The sequence below is a fragment of the Anolis sagrei genome, chromosome X (genome assembly GCF_037176765.1).
Source record: "Anolis sagrei isolate rAnoSag1 chromosome X, rAnoSag1.mat, whole genome shotgun sequence".
NCBI lineage: Eukaryota > Metazoa > Chordata > Lepidosauria > Squamata > Dactyloidae > Anolis > Anolis sagrei.
In genome coordinates, this window is record NC_090034.1 from 6,760,794 (window position 1) to 6,786,514 (window position 25,721).

Consider the following 25,721-nt stretch of genomic DNA (forward strand, 5'->3'; position numbering starts at 1 on the left):
ATGCATTTCAACAAGCGCTGCAAAAGAAGGGACTTCACAAGGATTTTGAATCTCCCTGCCTTGCCAGAGAGCTTGGCAATGCAAAAAAGGGAAAGCTCGCCAATTAACTTAGGCGGAAACAATAGGAGAACAATTTTGTCTGGGGTTATAATCCTGCCCTCCCTCTTCTGACAAAAGGAAGCTCCCAGAGAGACTAGCAGGCATCAAGTGCCATGCAAACTGGAGTAAAATACGGTCTTCCTAAAAATCCTTGCCTTCCCATGGATCAGGCATGGGCAAACTTGGGCCCTCCAGGTGTTTTGGACTCCAATCCCACCATTCCTAACAGTGTCAGGCCCTGTCGAAGGCTTTCATGGCCAGAATCACTGGGTTGTTGTAGGTTTTTCCGGGCTATATGGCCATGTTCTAGAGGCATTCTCTCCTGACATTTCGCCTGCATCTATGGCAAGCATCCTCAGAGGTAGTGAGGTCTGTTGGAAGTAGGAAAATGGGTTTATATATCTGTGGAATGACCAGGGTGGGACAAAGGACTTTTGTCTGATGGAGCTAGGTGTGAATGTTTCAACTGACCACCTTGATTAGCATTTAATGGCTTGGAAGTGCCTGGGGGAATCTTTCTTCTAGAGGTGATTTGATGTGCCTGATTGTTTACTCTCTGTTGTTATACACAGATATATAAACCCCTTTTCCTAGTTCCAACAGACCTCACTACCTCTGAGGATGCTTGCCATAGATGCAGGCGAAACGTCAGGAGAAAAATGCCTCTAGAACATAGCCATATAGCCCGGAAAACCTACAATAACCCAGTCTCAGGCCCTTTTCTTTTCACCCTCAGCCACTGAAGCAGACAGATGTATGACAGGCATGGGCAAACCTTTTAACTTGGGGGCTGCATGGTGGGCCAAAGTAGGGTGGGTGGGCCAGAAGGGAGGGGGTTCTCCCTATGTCCCCTCCCTGCCCTTTTCTCTCCTTTCTCATCTCTTTCGGAGGTAGAAAGTCAAGGAAAGACAAGAAACCTTTGGATCCCCAAAGAGTTGGCCTTGGTCTGCATGAGATGGTGGACAGGAGACCATAAATGTCTCAATGAGACCCCGTATTCCCTACTCCTGATATAGAATCCTAGAGCTGGAAGAGACCCCCAAGGGCCATCCAGTCCAACCCCCTGCTCTGCAAGAAGGCACAATCAAAGCACGCCCAACAGATAGCCTCTGTGGAAAAGCCTCCAGAGAAAGAGACCACCACACTCCCAGGCAGCCTAGGCTCTCTCCAACAGCTCTTACTCTCAGGAAGTTCTTCCTAATCTTTTCAGTCAAATTTCTTTCTCTGCCATTTGAACCCATTGCTCCCTTCTTGTGTCCTGGTCTCTAGAGCTGCAGAAAATCAGTTTGCCCCTCCTTCTCCTCCTCTTCAATGGGACACCCTTTGAAATATGGAAACACGGTTCTCATGTTCCCTCCCTACTGTCTCTTCTCTCAGCTAAACATCTCCCAGGACGAAAGGAGGAAGGAAAAAGAGAAGGAAGGAAGGAAAAGGGTGGAAGGGAAGAGGAAGGGAGGGATGAGAGAAAGACAAAATGGAAGGAGGGAAAGAGAGACGGAATGAGGGAGGAGAGAGGGAAGGAAGTAAAGACAAAAAGGAAGGAAGGAAGAAGAAAGAGGGGGAAGGAAGGATGAAAGGGAGGGAGAAAGAGGGAGGTAAGGATGGAAGTGAAGGCTGGAAGGAGGAAGGAAAGAGACAAAAGGCTGAAAGAGGAAGAGAAGGATGAAAGGAAGGAAGGTGGAAGACAATAGAAGGAGGGATGGGAGAAGGAAGGAAATATGAAAGGGAAGGAGAGGAAGGAAGGGAGGGAGGGAGGGAGGGAGGGAGGGAGGGAGGGGGGGGGAAGGAGGAAGGAAAAAGAAAGGGAGAGAGGGAAGGAGGGAGGAAACAAGGCAGGAAAGATGAAAGAGTGGAAGGGAAGGGAAGACAAAACGAAGGAAGGAAGGAAGGAAGGAAGGAAGGAAGGAAGGAAGGAAGGAGAAAGAGAGAGAGAGAGAGAAAGAAGGAGGAAAGAGGGAAGGAAGGACAAAAGGGTGGAAGGGAAAGAAGGGAGAAAAAGGAAGGTAAGAATGGAAGGGAAGGCTGGAAGGAGGAAGGAAAGAGATGGATGAAAGGAAGAGAAGGATGAAAGGAAGAAGGGTCAAAGAGAATAGAAGGAGGGATGGGAGAAGGAAAGAAAGATGAAAGGGAAGGGAAGAGGAGGAGAGGGTAAGGGAGGAAGGAAGGAAGGAAAGAAAGAAAGAAAGATGAAAGGGGAGGGGAGGAAGGAAGGAAGGAAGGAAAGAGAAAAGGAGAGAAGGAAGGAGGGAGGAAACAAGACAGGAAAGATGAAAGAGTGGAAGAGAAGACAAAAGGGAAGGAAGGAGAAAGAGAGAGGGAAAGGAAGGAGGAAAGAGGGAATGAAGGACAAAAGGGTGGAAGGGAAGGAAGGGAGAAAATGAAGGTAAGAATGGAAGGGAAGGCTGGAAGGAGGAAGGAAAGAGATGGATTAAACGAAGAGAAGGATGAAAGGAAGTAGGGTCAAAGACAATAGAAGGAGGGATGGGAGAAGGAAGGAAAGATGAAAGGGAAGGGGAAGGGAGAGGGAGGGGAGAAAGGAAGGAAGGAAGGAAGGAAGGAAGGAAGGAAGGAAGGAAGGAGAAAGGGAAGGAGGGAGGAAAGAATACAGGGAAGATTAAAGGGAAGGGGGAGGGAGGGGAGGAAGGAAGGAAGGAAGGAAGGAAGGAAGGAAGGAAGGAAGGAAGGAAGGAGAAAGGGAGAGAGGGAAGGAGGGAGGAAAGAATGGACAAAAGTTGAAAGAGTGGAAGGGAAGGAAGGAGGGAAGGAGAAAGAGGGAGGGGGGAAGGAGGAAGGAAAGAGATAAGGAGGGAAGGCTAGGGTGGTGAGAGAGAGGAGGGTCTGAGGAATGAGCACAAGGGACCTCATCCACTTCCCAGGCCTGGGTTTGCTCATACCTCATGTGTGAGAATGGTGTTGTACTTTCCCCACGCTTCCTTGCCTTTTTGTGGGACCAAATACTACATTCCACAAGGAAGGTAAATTAAAACCCTGCTTCGACATGCCACCTTGTTCTGAAGTCCTTCTGTCCTTCATCAAGATCCTTTCACAAACCTTCACCGAGAAAGAAGGCTTAATTAAGCCAAGGTCACGTGCAAGGTTAATTACTCGCTTCCTCCATGCAGCATTTTATTGCTTTTTCTCCAGCACAGCAGCAACATTACTGACAAATAGATCCTTAACTACACCCCTAATTATCCAGTGCTTGTTCTCCGTGGTTGAGGCACAGTTTAATTATTGATTTAGTCCCATTTTTTCATCACTTAAAAAGGAACAATATTTTTTAATGATTAGTACATTTTATCTTCATAACATCTCTGTGAAATTTGTCAAGCTATAATATGTCTGAAGAGGACTCTTTAAATCAGTGGCGTCCAACCTTTGGTCCTCCAGATGTTTTGGACCTCAGCTCCCAGAATTCCTGAGCACGGGACAAGCTGGCCAGGGCTTCTGGGGGTTGAAGTCCCCAAACACCTGGAAAACCTAGAGCTAGGCCTAGGGCACTGGGGCTACTTCCCTGACCAGAACCAACTTGCTACCTACCTTTAGCACAATTCCTAACATTCATATCTTGAATTTGACTCCTTCAATGTGGGACTCGTTCCATACACAAATCTCTGTTAGAGTTCCTTTAGTAAGATCAATTCAGTGGTGGTTTGTCATTGCCTTCTTTTGAAGGGGAGCGAGTGTGATTTTTGCAACATTGCCCAATTGTTAATGGGAATTTTAGTCCTGGTGTTTGGATTGCTAGTCTAATGCTTAATCCACTGCACCATGGTAGCTCTCTGTTTATTTATTTCACTTATATTTGGCTTTTCTCACCTCTGGTGGGACTCAAAGCAGTTCCTAACACAATCAATACCAAAATTCAATGCTTTACATGTATAAAACATCTCATATCAAAACAACAACAATGACAATAGATTAAAACCATTAAAATTATAAAACTATAAAACCACAATCATACACAATGCATAAACATTTGGGCCTTGCAACAATCCTGAGGTTATCTTTAACTACTTCTAGAATCTTATACACTGAATCCATCTCGAGCGTTATCCCAAGAGTAAATAATATTAATCGGTAACCAAATAGAATGTTTAGATTATTCTGGATTAATAGCAAAAACTCAGAATTAGATTTTTAATACTGCTATTTTTCCGTCGCGCGCTGGGCCTGTAACAGCTGTACTTTTCTATAGGACATATACTTTAAGCCCAGCGGGAAGCCAGGGGCGCCTCAAAGAGAGGTTCTCAGGGATTTTTCTGAAATGATGGTCTTTAGAGTTTTTAATGATACAACAAAGTCTTTATTATGGAACAGACAACAAATCTTCAATGGTTCAAACAACACTTCAAGGCTTTCTTAGTCTAGTCCTCAATGGACTGGTACCTGACTTTGATTAACTAAACTTTCTCTGTAGGAAAAACCCCTTTTAACCTCTCCCAGGCTGCTTTCTATCTATGCCTCATCGGTGTGGGTCCTACTACCGATTCCAAATGCGTCTGGGTATTGAGTAGACCTACCAGCCGAGGCTTGTAGATATTTCAGATGGAGTTCAGTGGGTCTGTACTGCTGTCCTCCCTCCGAGAATTCTTTGAAAACTTCCAGGCTGTTTTCCCTCTGATTGCTGTGAGGCAGAGAGGCTGAGAGCTCTCAGCCAGAGCCTTGGGACCTTTTCCCTGGAATTTCTGTTTCCCTGGATGCTCCCTTTTCCCTGGATGCTCTGTTTCCCTAGATGCTATTGAGAAAAGAAGCTTTTCTACGGGACGAGCTGATCTACATCCTATAGCTTAGCTTCCTTATGAGAGACTGCCCAAAAAATGGCTCCTTTCCCTCCCAGAGCCCTGAACAAGGGGTGGAACCAAAGCTTAATTATGATGGACAGGAGCCCTGCCCTATAACTGTGAACAGATAACAGAAAGAAAATAAAGTTGGAGCTCCTGGTACAGCCATACCAGTACAGCCATTGCCTACTACTGAAAAAGTACCATGAAAGGATCAAGATTACGCTTTGAGTTTTGAGTTGAGTACATAGGTCTTCGGGAAACTATAAAACCCTGCTTTCTTCTTTCATACAGTGGAAGAAGAGTCTCATTGGTGCTTTGAGTCTAGAATGGTGGTTCCCAACTTGTGGTCTGTGGACCACAAGAACAATAATATGGTCTGTGCTCTCACCATTACTATACCATTGCCTCGAGGAAACGAGTGCTGAGGAAACAGGGATGTTGGGAGGGGAGAAGCTGACTACCCACAAAATATTACTATGACCACTTCGGCTCTAGACTATTAAATATGATTTTCTGTGGGTGAGCAGATGGTGACTACTGGATGGCATATGTTCTGGATCAGAAACTAGAGCTGATGTGGTTTATCCAATGCAATTTTCTGAATCAGCACCACAAAGAACCAAAGTGGATCTAAAGTTGACCAAAAACTTATTTGTATTCCTTTTTGTACTAATGTTGGAGAGTGGTCCCTGGTCAATAAAAGGTTGGGAACCACTGACCTAGAAGACACTATTAGGGTCAAGGCATGTTATGCTTTCTCCCTCTGTATGGATACCTGTCAATTGTGCAGGAGGTGGCTTCATGGCTGATAGATGATGAATACGTCTTCCAGTCCCCATCTGGCAGCTCTTTCGTTTGCACCGTGAAGTAGCGTATTGGGGAAGATCCATCGCTTCCAGGAACCCAGTGGAGTTGCAAACTTCGAGATGTCACTTCAGACTGGGGGACCTTCAGTTCCCTTGGAGGAGCTGGCCGCTCTGAAAATTAAAAGCAAACCCTTGATTATTCCCTACAAAATATTCAAGTTGGTCCAACTGTAAGACCTTAATAGGTCATCTCCAAATCTAGTATAGCTCAGCCCTACTACTCTTGCATATTGAAGCAAAACTCCACCCAGAACAAACTGTTTCTTTCCTAGGAATCCCTATGGAGCTGAAAAGTAAGAAAACAGGCTTTGCATCTGATATGTTTTAAATGTTGCTACTCAAGGTTTCCATCCAGAAGAGAATCGATACTGGCTGGGGCTAGCAAGCTAACAGATGAAATAAGCTTTGTCTAAGAAGGCCCTGAATTCTGATTTGAATTGACATGTATGAGACTGCAGTTGCCTTGTTCTATGCTGACTCTCTTGGTTATCCTCTCAGGAGCTTGGCCTATGCACTGTTCCCAGCTGTCATCTGATACCCTTGTTTTCTATGGTCCATTGGGTGTTCCCTACATACAAACACATGGCTTCAATTTTTTCCCAAGTTTTCAGGGCTGGAGAAAAGAAACAAGGAGGATCCCAGGGTGAAGAGGTGAAGCAAGGGAGGAAGACAGAGCAGAATTCCTTGCTAACGCTCTGCAAACTGAATGATTAGGAAATCTATATAAATAAAAATGTAATGTTCGTTTGTGGGATTAACATAACTCAAAAACCACTGGACGAATTGACGCCAAATTTGGACACAAGACACCTAACAACCCAATTGTTCTGTCGTGCACTGGGCCTGTAAAGAATTTCCTTCAGAACAGGATGTGCAACCTTTGCCCAGCGAGAAGCCAGGGGCCTCAAAGAGAAGCTCTTAGGAATTTTCCACCACAAACAGTCTTCAGAGGGCTTGTGAAATATAACAAAGTCTTTTATTGAGGAACAATCAAAGAGAAACTTCTCTTGTCTTCAAAAGGTTAAACAAATGCTTCCAGGCTTTTGTGCAACTGGTGGCTACTAACTGTTACTTTACTTTAAAGGAAAATCCCTTTCCAAACTTCTCCCAGGCTGACTGTGAACGTAAACCTAACTGATGTGGGCGCCACTACCGGGTTGAACTGCATCTCAAAGCACTGAGTGGACCTACCAGCAAGGCTTGCAGTCCTTTCAGCTGGAGTTCTTTGATATTCAAAGCTGTTTTTCCCTCTGAAATTCCTCAGAGCTTTAGGGCTGTTTCCCTGGGAATCTTTGGCTCTTAAGATTGTTTTCCCCCAGAAGTCTTAAGGGTTGAAGCTTTTGTACAGGGGAAGCTTACACATGTCCTGTACATTAGCTTTCCTTGCTGAGACTAACTAAAAATGGCTCCCTTCCCTTCCCAATTGCCCTGAGCAAGGGACGGGACCAAAACTTAATGATGATGGACAGGTGACTTGCCCTACGACTGCAACCAAAGGAAGCCACCTATCTGCAGAGTCCCTGAAACCTTGGACTGCAAGCAATCATTCAATACAAAGCAAATAAAGTTGGAGCTCCTGGTACAGCCATACCAGCACACCAATGTATGTCCTTCACGCAAAAAAATTGATTTTGTTATTTGGGAGTTGTAGTTACTGGGATTTATAGTTCACCTACAGTCAAAGAGCATCCTGAACTCCACCAATGATGGAATTGAACCAAATGTGGCACACAGGACTCCCATGACCAACAGAAAACACTAGAAGGATTTGGTGGGCATTGACCTTGAGTTTGGGAGTTGTAGTTCACCTACGAACAGAGATGGAGTTTGGGTGAAATAGACTTTGACATTTGGGAGTTGTAGTTACTGGGATTTATACTTCACCTACAATCAAAGAGCATTCTGAACCACATAAACAACAGAATTGGGCCAAACTTCCCACACAGAACTCCCATGGCCAACAGAAAATACTGAAGACCATCCAGTCCAACTCTCTTCACCGGGGCAAGAAAATGTAATCAAAGCCCCCCTGACAAAGAGCCATCCAGTCATAAATATAGATAGATAGATATGATTCACACACAAAGAGAGATATAGTATCATAGATTTGAAAGGGGCCCCTAAAGAAGGACAATTGTATGTTGCATGTTCCAGACTAGGCAAATCAGACACTCTCCACATCAACACTGACAAAGAAACAACAAGAAATACTGTTTACCCACAAGCAGAAAGAAATCACATATATTAGACACCACACTTTCTTGTTACTTTATTTTCCAGATCACCAGATTGGGCCACAGCAAAGCATGGCAGGGGACGGCTAGTAGACTATAAAATACTAATTCCTTTGGCACTCTTAATGTGTGTATTCCCTTCCGCCAACAACAGTACAGAGATTCTTCTGTAAGCATCAAGGGTTTGTTTAATTCAATCCATGTATTGATCTGAAGTATAATAGTAGAAAAGAAGAATGAAACAAGGACATAATTATTGTGTCAAACGCATGTGGTTTTCCCAATGGATTATTAGAGGAGTCCTGTTTTGCTAATTCTTCCTTTTTTCCCCTCTCATGAGCCTTACTCACACTACATTATTAATAGTGATATTGTTCCACTTTAGCTGTGGACAACATTCTGTGGAGTTTTGATTCGAAACTGGCTCTGCAACTTGGGCAACCTCAAAAACACTGTCAATCAAATGTTAAGGTGTCTAGCATAAATACCTTAAAAGCCCTAAATGACTCAGGTCAAGACTATGTGTTCTCTCGCGCGCTGGGCCTGTAACGGCTGTCTTTTCTATAGGACGTATACTTTAAGTCCAGCGGGAAGCCAGGGGTGCCTCGAAGAGAGGTTCTCGGGGATTTTTCTGAAGTAATGGTCTTTAGAGTCTTTACTGATACAACAAAGTCTTTATTATGGAACAAACAACAAATCTTCAATGGTTCAAACAACACTTCAAGGCTTTCTTATTCTAGTCCTCAATGGACTGGTACCTGACTTTAATTAATTGTACTTTCTCTGTAGGAAAAAAACCCCTTTTAACCTCTCCCAGGCTGTTTACTATCTATGCCTCATCGGTGTGGGTTCTACTACCGATTCCAAATGCGTCTGGGTATCGAGTAGACCTACCAGCCGAGGCTTGTAGATATTTCAGCTGGATCTGTAGTGCTGTCCTCCCTCAGATAATTCTTTGAGAACTTCAGGGCTGTTTTCCCTCTGATTGCTGTGAGGCTGAGAGGCTGAGAGCTCTCAGCCAGAGCCTTGGGACCTTTTCTCTGGAATTTCGGTTTCTGTTTCCCCGGATGTTCTTGAGAAAAGAAGCTTTTCTATGGGACGAGCTGGTCTACGTCCTATAGTTTAGCTTCCTTATGTGAGACTGCCCAAAAAATGGCTCCTTTCTCTCCCAGAGCCCTGAACAAGGAGCGGAACCAAAGCTTAATTATGATGGACAGGTGGCCTGCCCTACGACTACAAACAGATAACAGAAAGAAAATAAAGTTGGAGCTCCTGGTACAGCCGTACCAGCACACTATCTGACGGATCACATCTCCCTCTACAGACCAACTCAGACACTGTGGTCATCGGAGGAGGCACTGCTCTCAGTCCTACCCCGTCCCAGGCGCAGCTGGTGGGAACGAGAGAAAGGGCCTTCTCTGTGGCTGCCCCCCATCTCTGGAGCGCCCTTCCTAAGGAATTAAAGATGGCCCTCTCCCTCCCTGCTTTCAAGAAACAGCTGAAGATGTACCTTTGCTCGCTGGCTTATGAGGAGGAGGAGGGGGAATATATGGTAATACTACCATTATACCTCTGATTAATAGCTGCCATCCATATCCATGCCCTGTTTACCCACCAGCTCTCTAGACATCTTGAGCAATGATCAATCTTATTTGTCACCAAGGACCTGGGAAACGGATGCTTCTGTTTTATGTTTTGTTTTATGTCTGATATATCAGGTTGCATTTTTCATTTAATTTTAGTTAAATTTTATATGTTGTGTTGTCAATTTTCGTTATTATGGGTGTATTGTTATTATGTTCAGGCAACGAATGCTTGCCTTTTACGTTTGGAATCCACCCTGAGCCCCTCTGTGGAGATAGGCCAGAATATAAATAAAGTTGTTGTTATTGTTATGATCATTATTTGAAACACAACAAGATGAGTCCACAGCAAACAAGATCACTATGCTGGTTGTCGTATTGGATCACACTTCGGACACTTATCAGCGAATAATTTGTGCACATCTGAGGAGGGTGGCCTTTTGCATCTGAAAGGTGATCATTTTGTCAGCGCCAATTGTTTTTAAGTGCAGGTCAAGGTCTTTCAGCACAGCACCCAGTGTACCGCTCACCAATAGGACCACACTGACTGGCTTGTGCCAGATTCTTTGCAGTTTGATCTTTAAATCCTCGTATCATGTCAGCTTTTCCAGTTGTTTCTCTTCAATCCTGCTGTTGCCTCGCATTGCAACATCGATGATCCATACTTTGTTTTGTGCTCCAAAACTCTGTCAGTCTAAATCCGGAAGTCTCAGAGGAGTTTGGCGTGTTCATTCTTTGTAATTTTCACCGGCTTGTGATCTCACCAGTTCTTTGTCACAGGCAGATGGTATTTGTGGCACAAGTTCCAATGAATAATCTGAGCAACGGTGTTGTGCCTCTGCTTGTAGTCTGTCTGCGCAATCTTCTTGCAGCAGCTGAGGATTTGATCTATTGTTTCATCTGCTTCCTCGTAGAGTCTACACTTGGGATCTGTCGTCGACTTTTCAATTTTGACTTTGATGGCATTGGTTCTAATGGCTTGTTTTTGGTCGGCCAGAATCAGGCCCTCCTTTTTCCAAATTCCATTTGTGAGCCACAGCCATGTTTTTTCTTTGACAATTTGGCTCTCAATTTATATTATTATTATTATTATTATTATTATTATTATTATTAGAAACACAACAAGATGGCCTTTTGCAGCTGGCAGATAGTAATTTTATCAGTGCTGATTGTGCTTAAGTGCAGGCCAAGGTCTTTAGGCACTGCACCCATTATTATTATTATTATTATTTCCCAAAGAGTTATAGGGGCTACAGATGTTCTCTTTCATTATTGCAAATATTTTCAAACTTTCCTTTCCTAAAGAGTTCAGGTCACTGTTGGTGGTAAACACACCTGTCCTATTGGTCAGAGAAATCAAGTGGAGGAAGAGATGGAGGGCATAGGAATGATCAGTACCATATTCCCTTCCCCATCCCTAGGGAAGCTACCTGAGTATGGGTAATATTATTTCACCTTTACCTACAAGTATTAATGGTATAATGTCTGACATTTGAAGTTTTTCTTTTAAAAATGGAACTCAATAGCTGGTGCTTAAAGACAGACACGCTCCCAAGACCTTGAAGGTTTACACTGATTCAAGCTGGTCAATTCCAAGCTTGGCTGACTTCTTGCTCTATCTCTTCCTAGCAAAGCAACTGCCTATGCAGTCTTCACACTTGACTGTATACAGTGCCTCTTCTTTGCACAGTCACTGCACACCTTTTGAAGGCAAAACTGATGACTCAAGAAACCTACACACTTCAGACGTATCTTTTCCTGAACCCCATCACCTGGGATCACTAAAACAGAATAGATCGGCCAGTCCCAGGGCTACGAGAGAAAAGTGTGAGACCAGTAAATGGTTAAAATCTTGCATAAGATACAAGAGGGGTGTTCTGTTGTGGACTGTAAAAGAATTTCCTTTAGAACAGGACGTGCAACCTTTGCCCAGCGGGAAGCCCAAGGAGAAGTTCTCAGAGGTTTTCCACCACAAATGATCTTTAAATGGCTTGTGAAGTATAACAAAGTCTTTTAATAATGAACAATCAAACAGAAACTTATCTTGTCTTCAGTAAAGTTAAACAAAAGATTCCAGGCTTTTATGCAACTGGTAGCTTCCTAAACTTGCTCACAAAGGACAGACAACTGTCTTCAATAACTTCTTCTTTACTTTAAATGGAAAATCCCCTTGTTAACTTCTCCCAGGCTGACTGTAATCTGACCCTTACTGATGTGGGCTCCGCTACCGGGTTGAACTGCTTCTTGAACGCCGAGTGGACCTACCAGTAAAGGCTTAGAGCATCCACCTCTGAGGATGCTTGCCATAGATGCAGGCGAAACGTCAGGAGAAATGCCTCTAGAACATGGCCATATAGCCCGAAAAAACCCACAAGAACTGAAAGGCTTAGATGTTCTCCAGCTGGAGTTCTTTGGTTTTTAGGGCTGTTTCCCTGGAAAGTCTTTGGAGACTCTGAAGACTGTTCTCCCCCGGAAATTCTTGAGGGTTGAAGCTTTTCATAGAATCATAGAATCAAAGAGTTGGAAAAGACCTCATGGGCCATCCAGTCCAACCCCATTCTGCCAAGAAGCAGGAATATTGCATTCAAATCACCCCTGACAGATGGCCATCCAGCCTCTGTTTAAAAGCTTCCAAAGAAGGAGCCTCCACCACGCTCCGGGACAGAGAGTTCCACTGCTGAACGGCTCTCAGAGTCAGGAAGTTCTTCCTCATGTTCAGATGGAATCTCCTCTCTTATAGTTTGAAGCCATTGTTCTGCGTCCTAGTCTCCAAGGAAGCAGAAATCAAAGGGAAGCTTGCACACGTCCTGTACATTAGCTTTCCTTGCTGAGACTAACTAAAAAATGGCTCCCTTCCCAATTGCCCTGAGCAAGGGGCGGGACCAAAACTTAACTATGATGGACAGGTGACTTGCCCTATGACTGCAACCAAAGGAAGCCACCTATCTGCAGAATCCCTGAAACCTTGGACTGCAAGCAAACGTTTAATACAAAGCAAATAATTTTGGAGCTCCTGGTACAGCCGTACCAGAACAAGGGGAATGGCACTTTCACCTGGCCCAGTTCCTCAACACTCATTGATTTCAATAGAAAAACTCAATAGAGTGAGGAATAATTGTTTAATTGTTTATCATGGAGACTATCGATTCTGATTAAAATGTGTGGCGTGTAATAAAGCAAGCATTGATTAGCGGCACCGCAGCGCCTTCCCTTCGAGAAACTCATTCCATTTGACTCTGTCAGCACCTGTTTCCGTAAATACACACCCCTGGCTTCCCGAGTCGCCCGTAGCTTTCAACAAAACACAGTTTATGTTAGGGCTTTCGATCCTCCTGCTCCCTGCCTCTCTCAAAAACAGTTGCTTTATGGCTCAGTATCTCTCAGCAGGCCTCAGCGGTTAAGAATGGGAAGCCATTCACTTTGCAGAGCTCTTGAGAAGAACAGCACTGAGTTGCATGAAAAGATGCAGAGGCCAGCACTTAGGGTGGTTTTCTCGGAGGAACGAAGACTGTACCAGTGTCTTCAAGGGATTGTTCAGATGCAGGGGTCTGAATCATCTCTTGCTTCTAGTCTTTCACTCGTAACCGAGTTTCAATCTGTTTCTTCCTAATGTTTTCAGATGTCTTCCTTACTGGGTTCTTGTAGGTTTTTTGGGCTATATGGCCATGTTCTAGAAGCATTCTCTCCTGATGTTTCACCTGCATCTATGGCAAGCATCCTCAGAGGTTGTGAGGTCTGTTGGAAACTAGGAAAGTTGGGTTTATATATCTGTGGAATGTCCAGGATGGGAGAAAGAACTCTTGTCTGTTGGAGGGAGGTAGGAATGTTTCAGTTGGCCACCTTGATTAGCATTTGATGGCCTGGCTGTTTTTTTGGTATGGCTTGTTACTGCCTGGGGGAATTTTTTGTTGAGAGGTGATTAGATGTCCCTGATTGTTTCCTCTCTGGAGTTTCCTTGTGTTTGAGTGTTGTTTTACTGTTATAATTTTAGAGTTTTTTTAATACTGGTACAGCTAGATTTTGTTCATTTTCATGGTTTCCTCCTTCCTGTTGAAATTGTCCACATGCTTCTTGTGGATTTCAGTGGCTTCTCTGTGTAGTCTGACATGGTGGTGGTGAGAGTGGTCCAGCATTTCTGTGTTCTCAAATAATATGCTGTGTCCAGGTTGGTTCATCAGGTGATCTGCTATGGCTGACTTCTCTGGTTGAAGTAGTCTGCGGTGCCTTTCCTGTTTGGACATTGCTGCGTTTGGTGGTCCCTATGTAGACTTGTCCACAACTGCATGGTCTTCCTTACTTTCTTCCTTACTGCCATACAAAAACCTAGCCTGTATATAGTGTTATAGTAAGTTGTAACAGGATCAAGTGTGTGTGTGTGTGTGTTAAAGAAAACCTTATACTGTTGATTATTGCGTGCAGCTGCTAATGTAGGTCAACTAGTAAGTTTGGACCATGCTCGGTGGGTATAACTGTATGGGTTTTAGAATACAGTTTAGCTTTGCTCTGAAGAGCCTTTGCTCAGGCATTTTGTTCAACCTTTTCTACTGCTCTCACATTTGGATGAAGATGAAGAAGCCTTATTCTGTATTGCTTACAAGGACTATGTAAGCTTGTTGCACTGTTTGTTTTTGTTTGCAACATTGCAAGTTTATGTTTTAACTCTGCTGATAAGAGTAAAGTTTTTCTGTTCTTTTTCCTCTTGCCTGGGTGCAATGTTATTGTGTCTTCTGCATTGGACCTGACTGAAACACGCTATTCGCAACATATAGGAGACTGTTCCTAGGAATTTTCTAGATTTTGGACAATTCCAAGAACATTTGCATCTGCCAGAGACAACAAATAGGACACTATGACAGAAAGCTAGGAAAAGCTAGCATGGGGATGCACAATGGCATTTTATATGGTGAACCACTGAGAAAGCTGGCACAGGACATGGGGCAAAAGGCATGACACAAGGCCTTTTAGTTGCTTTCTGGTACATATCAGCATAAATCTTTTTTAGTGTATGACTGCTTATGGACTTTAAGATCGTCTGGGGAGGCCCTGCTCTCGGTCCCGCCTTCGTCACAAGTACGGCTGGCGGGAACGAGAGACAGGGCCTTCTCAGTGGTGGCCCCTCGGCTATGGAACGCCCTCCCTAAGGATATCAGATCCTTTTAACATTTCAAAAGAGAGTCAAGACTTGGCTTTTTGAGCAGGCATTTCCAAATACAGTATAACAGACATAGGAAAAGTGAATAGTTGGACAATGTGATTGAACAATGTTTTTAATGTTGTTCATTCTTTCAGTCCTCTCCGACTCTTTGTGGCCTCATGGACCAGCCCACGCCAGAGCTCCCTGTTGGCTGTCACCACCCCCAGCTCCTTCAAGGTCAGTCCAGTCACTTCAAATGTTTTTAATAGGAGACCCTAATGTTCATGTTTTTACTGATTTTGTCATGTTTTTATTACCCAACTGTTTTTATTCTATTGAAATTGTATATTATGGTCTTGGGACCAACTGTAAACCGCCCTGAGTCGGCTGCGGACTGAGAGGGATGGTATATAAATATAGTAAATAAATAAATCAATAAATAATGGCCTGGGACCCATCATCTGCTGCCTGGGATTTTGTCTGTGGCTCCCCATCATCTGTTCAGCTCCACATATTATTTCTTCCAGCCTAGCGTTCAATTAGCAATGGACTTCCAGGAATAAAATTAGATGTTTTCCCTGCAACTAATTTCCTTGCACAATGGGATATCCTGAAAGTACATGCCTTGGGAGTCAGACTGGCAAATTAAGTAAATACTCCTCTTCCAATGATCAATAAAAAGCAGACTAAAGGCAGGAGGCGTAGACAGCGGAAAGCCCATGCTATAACAGACATCACAGAGCAACCCTTCTTAGTCTAGATCAGTGGTTCTCAACCTGTGGGTCCCCAGATGTTTTGACCTACAAACTCCCAGAAATCCCAGGGAGCTTACCAGCTGTTAGGATTTCTGGGAGTCGAAGGCCAAAACATCAGGTTGAGAACACTGGTCTAGATTGATCCCGAGACCAAGAATTTTCCTGCTTCTTGAGTTCCTAGCAGGCCTGTAGCGAGGGGGGGTTTTAGGCGTTAACCCCCCCCCCCCCCGAAATGTTTCAGATTAAAAAAAACCTGGTTTACTTATGAATTTTAACCGGTTAACCAAATCCCCATGCTAAGTCTATGAGATGCAAAAAATTAAGAGTCTCTCCAGAACTGCAAGCACTATCTCAAGCAAATATTGACAATTTATTATTATTATTATTATTATTATTATTATTATTATTATTTACTGTATTTGTATATCGCCTTTCTCAGCCTATCGGCGACTCAAGGTCGTTTCCAACAAAACAGTATACATAGTATCATAATACAATTTAAAAACATTAGGTAAAGGTAAAGGTAGTCCCCTGACATTAAGTCCAGTCATGTCAGACTCTGGGGGTTGGTGCTCATCTCCATTTCTAAGCCGAAGAGTCAGCATTGTCCGTAGACACCTCCAAGGTCATGTGGCCGGCATGACTGCATGGAGCGCATAAATCACAACAGCAATAAAAACAACATCATTGGCGTCTCCTTATTGTCAAGCATTGTCCAATTCCATCGTCAGTTATTCGTTCCTATATCACTTATCTGTATCCGTTACTCTGTGTTTGTGAACGCTTGCTCAAACAGCCATGTTTTGAGTTGCTTCCGAAACATTAAGAGGGAGGGAGCAGATCTAATCTCTCTGGGGAGGGCGTTCCATAGCCGGGGAGCCACCGCTGAAAAGGCCCTGTCTCTAGGCCCCACCAAAATGTACCTGTGACAAAGGTGGGGCCGAGAGCAGAGCCTATCCAGATGATCTCAAGGTCCTAGATGGTTCATAAGGGAAGATACGTTCGTACAGGTAAGTTGGGCCAGAACCGTTTAGGTCTTTAAAGGCTAGAACCAGCACTTTAAATTTATTCACACTGTCATTACTTGCAGCAATAGCCGATGTAGTGAAGCAACCAAGTAGGGAGGGGTGTTGAATGCTCTCAGTAAGGAGGCCAGACTTGGTGGAGGTGGTTGACAGGGGCGGAGCTGCAGGCTATTGAAGGATGCTCTGCCCCCTGAAGATGTGCTCTTTGCTTCAGCGTGAGCTAGGAGGCAGGTTTCAACCCGCCTTGCGAAAATTTCAACACCCCCCCCCCCCGAAAATTTCAACCCCTCCCAAAAAATTTTTCTGGCTACAACCCTGGTTCCTAGCAATGCGTTACCCTGCCAAGAGTGATCCATGGTTCAGGAATCTCCCAGAGGAATGACTCTAATTTACTGTATGTGGGACTTGCTGCACCACCGATGCTGAAACTCCACTGACTGAAAAAAATGATTACCAGATTCTCCGAGGAACCTAGAACTGCCAGTTTGATTCAATGCAACTCTAGTCTTAAAAGAACTGCAGTAGTTCCTTCTCCCCCCCCCCCCCCCTTAAAACTTCTAAGCTCAATCCAATACAGCGGTGCTTATTTTTAAAGCTCCCACTGGCTTGGAGAGTTCCTTTGCATGCCAGCTTTTCTGGGGCTTATTCTCTTTCGAAAAGGCTTCGTCGCAAGGGCCTTCCTCATGGCGAATGTGTTCTGCAACAAAAGAAAGCGTCTTCTAGGGAGCAGCCTCTTGGGTGATGGAGACATGCCTTAAGAGAGTACGCTTAGCATCTAATTTACAATCTTCCTCATGCTAGGTGAACACGTGCATTCAAATCTAGGTATATTAATCTGCATAATTCTTCAGTCTGATCTTGTAATTAAAACTGTAATTGTTTTTTTTAAAGCTGCCTTTTATTGTTGTTGCTGGCGTTAATGTGAAATGATTTGTTTCACTGGGGTTTTGCAATAACAGATTAATTTAAATTGTAGGCTATATTTCAGAGCGGAAGGGAGTGGCAAAACCACATCTGGAAAGTCCTTCCCTAAGAAATCATACGTCAACAAATGACATAAACATACACATGCAAAATACAAACTGGAATCTGTAATCACATATGAAAAGGGAATTACAAGTATATAGAATCATAGAGTTAGAAGAGACCTCATGGGCCATCCAGTCCAACCCCATTCTGCCAAGAAGCAGGAATATTGCATTCAAAGCACCCCTGACAGATGGCCATCCAGCCTCTGTTTCAAAGCTTCCAAAGAAGGAGCCTCCACCACACTCCGGGGCAGAGAGTTCCACTGCTGAACAGCTCTCACAGTCAAGAAGTTCTTCCTCATGTTCAGATAAAATCTCCTTTCTTGTAGTTTGAAGCCATTGTTCTGCGTCCTAGTCTCCAGGGAAGCAGAAAACAAGCTTGCTCCCTCCTCCTCCCTGTGGCTTCCTCTCACATAATTATACATGGCTATCATCTTCTTCAGGCTAAACATTCCCAGCTCTTTAAGCCGCTCTTCATAGGGCTTGTTCTCCAATCACTGGGCTGCTGTGAGTTTTCCGGGCTGTAAGGCCATGTTCCAGATGCATTCTCTCCTGACGTTTCATCCACATCTATGGTAGGCATTCTCTCCTGACGTTTCATCTACATCCACATCCACAAAGGTTGTGCGTTATGTTGGAAACCAGGCAAGTGAGCTTTATATATATATATCTGTGGAATGTCCAGCGTTAGAGAAAGAACTCTTGTTTGTTGGAGGCAAGTGTGAATATTGAAATTGCACACCTTGATTAGCATTTAATGGCCTTGCAACTTCAAAGCCAGGCTGCTTCTTGCCTAAGGGAATCCTTTGTTGGGAGGTGCTAGCTGGCCCTGATTGATCCTTTTCTGGAATTCTCCTACCAGATGGAATCCTAAAAAAGGCTTCCCCCAGGAAGCAACCAGCCAGGCTTTGAAGCTGCAAGACCATTAAATTTCAATCAAGGTGGACAATGGCAACATTCACACTTGCCTCAAACAGACAAGAGTTCTTTCGCCCACACTGGACATTCCACAGGTATATAAAACTCACTTGCCTAGTTTCCAACAGACCTCACAACCTCTGAAGATGCCTGCCATAGATGTGGGTGAAACATCAGGAGAGAATGCTTCTGGAACATGGCCATACAGACTGGGAAAACTCCCAGCAACCTACGCACATACAGTTTCTTTTAAATTGCTCAAGACTGAAACAAAAATCTTCCATGTGCATGTTGTTGTTGTGTGCCTTCAAGCCATTTCTGACTTATGGTGACCCCAAGAAGACCCTATCACAGGGTGTTCTTTGCAAGATTTGTTCACAAGAGTTCAGAACAGTTCACTATTGCCATCCTCTGAGGCTTCCACTGAGCTACAATGACCCTTACTCCTTCTCTATTGCCCTTTCTCTTTGAATGGATGGAAAAATGGCAAAGCAGTTTCTTGTTTTCTGTGTGCCCAGGAGGGAGTCTCTCATTTGGTATCAGCCATTGATTGAGGTTCTGGGTTTTAGCCTGCCACTTTTGGACTCTGGTTTGCTATCTCTGTAGATCAGAAAACTATTTCTTGGAAGGTGCTGAACAGACTGAACTCTGGTACCACAAGTTGCAGAGCCAACCTTTAGAAATGGGGCTACAAAGTAGAATCCACGACATGCAAGTGTGGAGAAGAGCAAACTACTGACCACCTATTGTGATGCAACCTGAGCCCTGCCACATGCACAATGGAGGACCTTCTTATAGCAACACCAGAAGCACTCCAAGTGACCAGCTACTGGTCAAAGGACATTTAATAGAATACCAAGTCTGCAAACTTTGTGGTTTGTTTGTTTTTAATGCAATACAACTGTTTGGTTCGCTCCTGACACAATAAATAAATAGTTTCTTGTTAGCAGGCACTGCACTAAAGAACCTCACCACTCCATACTGGCCAACTTAAGTCAAAGCCAACGAGTTGTCATGAGAATCCAAAGGATCATAGAAATGCAGATATTCTTAGCCTGTAATAAGTGCACCTGGCATTAAGGAGCTGAGGACAAGCTTCGTATTTTCCACTTACCTGTATGACACAGAGGTTTCCAAAGGAGTTTAAGGGATTACTGAAGTGCCCATTTCTCATTCAACATGAATGACATTTACATTTGAGTCGCTGATTCCCAAGTGCTTTTTGGGAAAACCCAGTCTCTGGGAGGAATAGATGTAACATGGATTATGGGATTGACATATCCAGTATCTCCTTTTTTGATCCAGAATGGGAAAACAAGACACTTATCACAATGTTTGAGGAAACATAGACTTGCTACAACAGGCATGGGTAAACCTTGTTCCTCCAAGTGTTTTGGACTACAACTCCCCCAATTCCTAACAACCTCAGGCCCTTTCCTTTCCCCCCTCAGCCACTTAAGCTGTTAGGAATTGTGGGAGTTGGAGTCCAAAACAACTGGAGGGCCAAAGTTTGCCCATGCCTGTGCTAGAGGGGATTTGCAAACTGCATCAACAACTCTGTTACACCTTGCAAATGGAAGCAAGCTCCTGCCCTCTGATTTGTGCCCAAGGTCTAGAAGGCATGATTACGTGAAGGGTTAGAAGGCATGATCAACAAGTTTGCAGATGACACCAAATTGGGAGGGATAGCCAATACTCCAGAGGACAGGAGCAGGATTCAAAATGATCTTGACAGATTAGAGAGATGATGGGCACTAACAAAATGAAGTCCAACAAGGATAAATGCAAGTTACTCCACTTAGGCAGAAAAACAAAATGCAAAGATTCAGAATAGGGGATGATGATGCCTGGCTCGAGAGCAGTACGTGTGAAAAAGATCTTGGAGTCCTCAAGGACAGCAAGTTAAACATGAGCCAGGAATGTGATGTGGTGGCAAAAAAAGCCAATGGGATTTTGGCCTGCATCAATAGGAGCCTAGTGTCTGGATCTAGGGAAGTCATTCTCCCCATGCTCTATTCCGCTTTGGTTAGACCACACCTGGAATATTGTGTCCAATTCTGGGTACCACAATGCAAGAGAGATATTGACAAACTGAAATGTGTCCAGAGGAGGGTGACTAAAATGATCAAGGGCCTGGAGAACAAGCCCTATGAGGAGCGGCTTAAGGAGCTGGGCATGTTTAGCCTGAAGAAGAGAAGGCTGAGAGGAGATATGATAGCCATGTTTAAATATGTGAGAGGAAGCCACAGCAAGGAGGGAGCAAGCTTGTTTTCTTCTTCCTTGGAGACTAGGACGCAAGGGAACAATGGCTTCAAACTACAAGAGAGGAGATTCCATCTGAACATGAGGAAGAACTTCCTGACTGTGAGAGCCGTTCAGCAGTGGAACTCTCTACCGCGGAGAGCGGTGGAGGCTCCTTCTTTGGAAGCTTTTAAACAGAGGCTGGATGGCCATCTGTCAGGGGTGATTTGAATGCAATATTTCTGCTTCTTGGCAGGGGGTTGGACTGGACGGCCCATGAGGTCTCTTCCAACTCTTTGATTCTATGATTCTAGCATGACCAGGTTATGTGAAACATTTTAAACAACAATGATCTGTATCTGTCTGTTCCTGTCATTCAAAGTGGCATTCTCTTATTATTTGTTCCATGCCAAGATAGTCAAAAAAGAGGAGAACCACTGTAACTTGCAAAGGACAACAACAGTTTGAGGAGGCATCTTGAAAGTATCTGGTCTCTTTCTATTATCTCCTCAATAATCTACCAAAAGACACAAAAGAAAAAAGATCATTTTTTTAATTATGAAGAAGGCAGCAGTGTTAGATAGGGTTTTCTGTTTTCTTTTTCTGAACTTTCCTATCTTCTATGTTTCTATATATTCTATACTTGCTTTTCTATTCTTTTGTTTTAGTCAATATAAGAAATGGGTTTGTTTGTATTGTCAAAGTCTTTCATGGCTAGAATCACTGGACTGCGGTGAGATTTCCGGGCTGTCTGACCATGTTCCAGAAGGATTCTCTTTTGACATTTTGTCCACATCGATGGCAGGCATCCTCAGAGGTTGTGAGGTCTGCTGGAAACTAGGCAAGTGGGGTTTATATTGCAATGTTCACACTTGCCTCCAACAGACAAGAGTTCTTTCTCCCACCCTGGACATTATTCCACAGATATTGTGCTGGTACAGCTGTACCAGGAGCTCCGGCTTTGTTTGCTTTGTATTAAATGTTTGCTTGCAGCCCTAGGTTTCAGGACTCTGCAGATAGGTGGCTTCCTTTGGTTGAAGCCATAGAGCAAGTCACCTGTCCATTATCATTAAGTTTTGGTTCTGCCCCTTGCTCAGAGCAATCTGGGAAGGGAAGGGAGCCATTTTTTAGTTAGTCTCAGCAAGGAAATCTAATGTATAGGACATGTGCAAGCTTCCCTTGTACAAAAGCTTCAACCCTTAAGACTTTCCAGGGGAGAACAGTCCAAAGATTTCCAGGAACAGCCCTAAAGACCAAAGAACTCCAGCTGGAGAATATCTAAACCTTTACTGGTAGGTCCACTCGGTGCTTCGAGACGCAGTTCGACCCGGTAGTGGAGCCCGCATCAGTAAGGGTTAGATTACAGTCAGCCTGGGAGAAGTTAAAAAAGGAGATTTTCCAATAAAGCAAAGAATTAGTTATTGAAGACAATTGCCTGTCCTTCGTGGACAAGATTAGGAAGCCACCAGTTGCATAAAAGCCTGGAATCATTTGTTTAACTTTCTGAAGACAAGAGAAGTTTCTGTTTGATTGTTCATTAATAAAGGACTTTTGTTATACTTCACAAGCCATCTAAAGACCATTTGTGGTAGAAAACCTCTGAGAACTTCTCTTCGGGGGAGCCCTGGCTTCCCGCTGGGCTCAAGTCACACATCCTATTTAAATTTTATTTACAGGCCCAGCGCGCGACGGAAAATATATATAAATCCCACTTGCCTCGTTTCCAATAGGCCTCACAACCTCTGAGGATGGCTGCCATAGATGTGGGTGAAACGTCAGGAGAGAATGCTTCTGGAACATAGCCATACAACCCAGAAAAGTCACACCAACCCAATGGGTTTTTTTTCCTTTCCTTTTTTAAACATTATAGAAACCTTTTTTTTTGTATTCGATGACGATGAAAGAAGCTGATAATACAAAATGTTAGGGGGAAAAGTCCCTACTGTATATCTATTCCTGTACTCCACCCTATGTCCTATATTTTATCAATGTTGTTGTTCATTCGTTCAGTCGTCTCCGACTCTTCGTGACCTCATGGACCAGCCCACGCCAGAGCTCCCTGTCGGCCGTTACCACCCCCAGCTCCCTCAAGGTCAGTCCAGTCACTTCAAGGATGCCATCCATCCATCTTGCCCTTGGTCGGCCCCTCTTCCTTTTGCCTTCCACTTTCCCCAGCATAATTGTCTTCTCCAGGCTTTGCTGTCTCCTCATGATGTGGCCAAAGTACTTCAACTTTGTCTCTAGTATCTTTCCCTCCAGTGAGCAGTCGGGCTTTATTTCCTGGAGGATGGACTGGTTGGATCTTCTCGCAGTCCAAGGCACTCTCAGCACTTTCCTCCAACACCACAGCTCAAAAGCATCAATCTTCCTTCGCTCAGCCTTCCCTAAGGTCCAGCTCTCACATCCGTAGGTGACTACAGGGAATACCATGGCTTTGACTAGGCGGATCTTTGTTGCCAGTCTGATGTCTCTACTCTTCACTATTTTATCGAGACTGGACATTGCTCTCCTCCCAAGAAGTAAGCGTCTTCTGATTTCCTGGCTACAGTCTGCATCTGCAGTAATCTTTGCACCTAGAAATACAAAGTCTGTCACGGCCTCCACGATTTCTCCCTCTATTTTCCAGTTGTCAATCATTCTTGTTGCCATAATCTTGGTTTTTTTGACGTTTAGCTGCAACCCGGCTTTTGCGCTTTCTTCTTTCACCTTGATTAGAAGGCTCCTCAGCTCCTCCTCGCTTTCGGCCATCAGAGTGGTGTCATCTGCATATCTGAGGTTGTTAATGTTTCTTCCAGCAATTTTCACCCCAGCTTTGCATTCATCCAGCCCCGCACATCGCATGATGTGTTCTGCATACAAGTTAAAAAGGTTGGGTGAGAGGATGCAGCCTTGCCGTACGCCTTTCCCAATCTTGAACCAGTCTGTTGTTCCGTGGTCAGTTCTGACTGTTGCTACTTGGTCCTTGTACAGATTCCTCAGGAGAGAGACAAGGTGGCTTGGGATGCCCATCCCACTAAGAACTTGCCACAATTTATTATGATCCACACAGTCAAAGGCTTTAGAATAGTCAATGAAGCAGAAGTAGATGTTTTTCTGAAACTCCCTGCCTTTCTCCATTATCCAGCGGATATTGGCAATCTGGTCTCTCGTTCCTCTGTCTTTTCTAAACCCAGCTTGAACATCTGGCAACTCTCGCTCCATGTATTGCTGGAGTCTTCCTTGCAGGATCTTGAGCATTACCTTACTGGCATGAGAAATAAGGGCCACTGTACGGAAGTTTGAGCAGTCTTTCGCATTTCCCTTTTTTGGTATGGGGATATAAGTTGATTTTTTCCAGTCTGATGGCCATTCTTGTGTTTTCCATATTTGCTGGCAAATGGCATGCATCACCTTGACAGCATCATCTTTTAAGATTTTAAACAGTTCAGCTGGGATTCCGTCGTCTCCTGCTGCCTTGTTGTTAGCAATGCTTCTTAAGGCCCATTCAACCTCACTCCTCACGATGTCTGGTTCTAATTCATTCACCACACCGTCAAAGCTATCCTCAATATTATTATCCTTCCTATACAGATCTTCTGTATAATCTCGCCACCTTCTCTTGATCTCTTCAGCTTCTGTTAGGTCCCTGCCATCTTTGTTTCTTATCATGCCAATTTTTGCCTGAAATTTACCTCCAATGTTTCTAATTTTCTGGAAGAGGTCTCTTGTCCTTCCTATTCTGTTGTCTTCTTCCACTTCCATGCATTGCTTATTTAAAAATAGTTCCTTATCTCTTCTGGCTAACCTCTGGAATTGCGCATTTAACTGGGCATATCTCCCCTTATCCCTGTTTCCTTTTGCTTTCCTCCTTTCTTGGGCTACTTCCAGTGTCTCAGTAGACAACCATTTTGCCTTCTTGGTTTTCTTTTTCTTTGGGACGTACTTTGTTGCCGTCTCCTGAACAATGTCGCGGACTTCTGTCCATAGTTCCTCTGGGACTCTGTTTACTAAATCTAGTCCTTCAAATCTGTTCTTCACTTCCACTGTATATTCGCTAGGAATGTTAGTGAGATCATATCTAACTGGTCTGTGTATTTTCCCTGAACTCTTTAGTTTTATTCTAAATTGGGCAATAAGAAGTTCATGATCTGAGCTACAGTCAGCCCCAGGTCTTGTTTTCACCGACTGGATGGATGTCCGCCACCTTTGGCTGCAAAGGATGTAGTCAATCTGATTTCGGTGCTGACCATCTGGTGAAGTCCATGTGTAAAGCCGTCTTTTAGGTTGTTGGAAGAGAGTGTTTGTTATACACAGCGAGTTTTCCTGGCAAAATTCTATCAGCCTGCGTCCCGCTTCATTTTGTTCTCCCAGACCATGCTTGCCTGTGATCCCAGTTGTCATTTGACTTCCCACCTTGGCATTCCAGTCTCCTGTAATGAAAATAATGTCTCTTTTTGGTGTATTATCCAGTAGTTCCTGCAGATCCTCATAGAACTGATCTACTTCTGCTTCTTCAGCAGCTGTGGTTGGGGCGTATATTTGGATCACTGTAATGTTGAAAGGCTTTCCTTGCACTCGGATTGAGATCATTCTGTCATTTTTTGGGTTGTATCCAAGCACCGCTTTAGCGAATTTCTTATTAATTATGAAGGCTACTCCATTTCTTCGATGTTCCTCTTGTCCGCAGTAATAGATCTGGTGGTCATTGGATGTGAAGTAGCCCATTCCAGTCCATTTCAGTTCGCTGACCCCCAGAATGTCTATCTTTAGTCTTGACATCTCACCAATAACAACATCCAACTTGCCCTGGCTCATAGATCTTACATTCCAGGTTCCTATGGTGTGTTGATCTTTAGAGCATCGGATTCGTCGTTCACCTCCAGTACCGTCGGCCGCTAGCCTTCCTTTCGGCTTTGAGCTAGCTGCGTCATCACATCTGGGGCTAGTTGAACTTATCCTCTGCTCCTCCCCAGTAGCATTTTGGCCATCTTCCGACCTGGGAGTCCCATCTTCCAATGGCATACCGACATATCTCTGGTTGTACTGGTCCATTTAGTTTTCTTGGCAAGGAT

The 25,721-nt window shown here is 44.1% G+C and overlaps 1 protein-coding gene across 5 annotated transcripts in view; it reads right to left on the reverse strand.

Moving 5' to 3' along the window:
- The window catches only part of LOC132782172 (protein sidekick-1), a 986,469-nt gene that overhangs the window by 168,590 nt on the left and 792,158 nt on the right, over positions 1 to 25,721 (reverse strand). For all 5 annotated transcript variants that reach the window (XM_067473286.1, XM_067473289.1, XM_067473288.1 and 2 more), the window contains exon 30: positions 5,662 to 5,863. In XM_067473286.1, the coding sequence (XP_067329387.1) occupies positions 5,662 to 5,863 (202 nt within the window). The remainder of the gene's footprint in view (positions 1 to 5,661; positions 5,864 to 25,721) is intronic.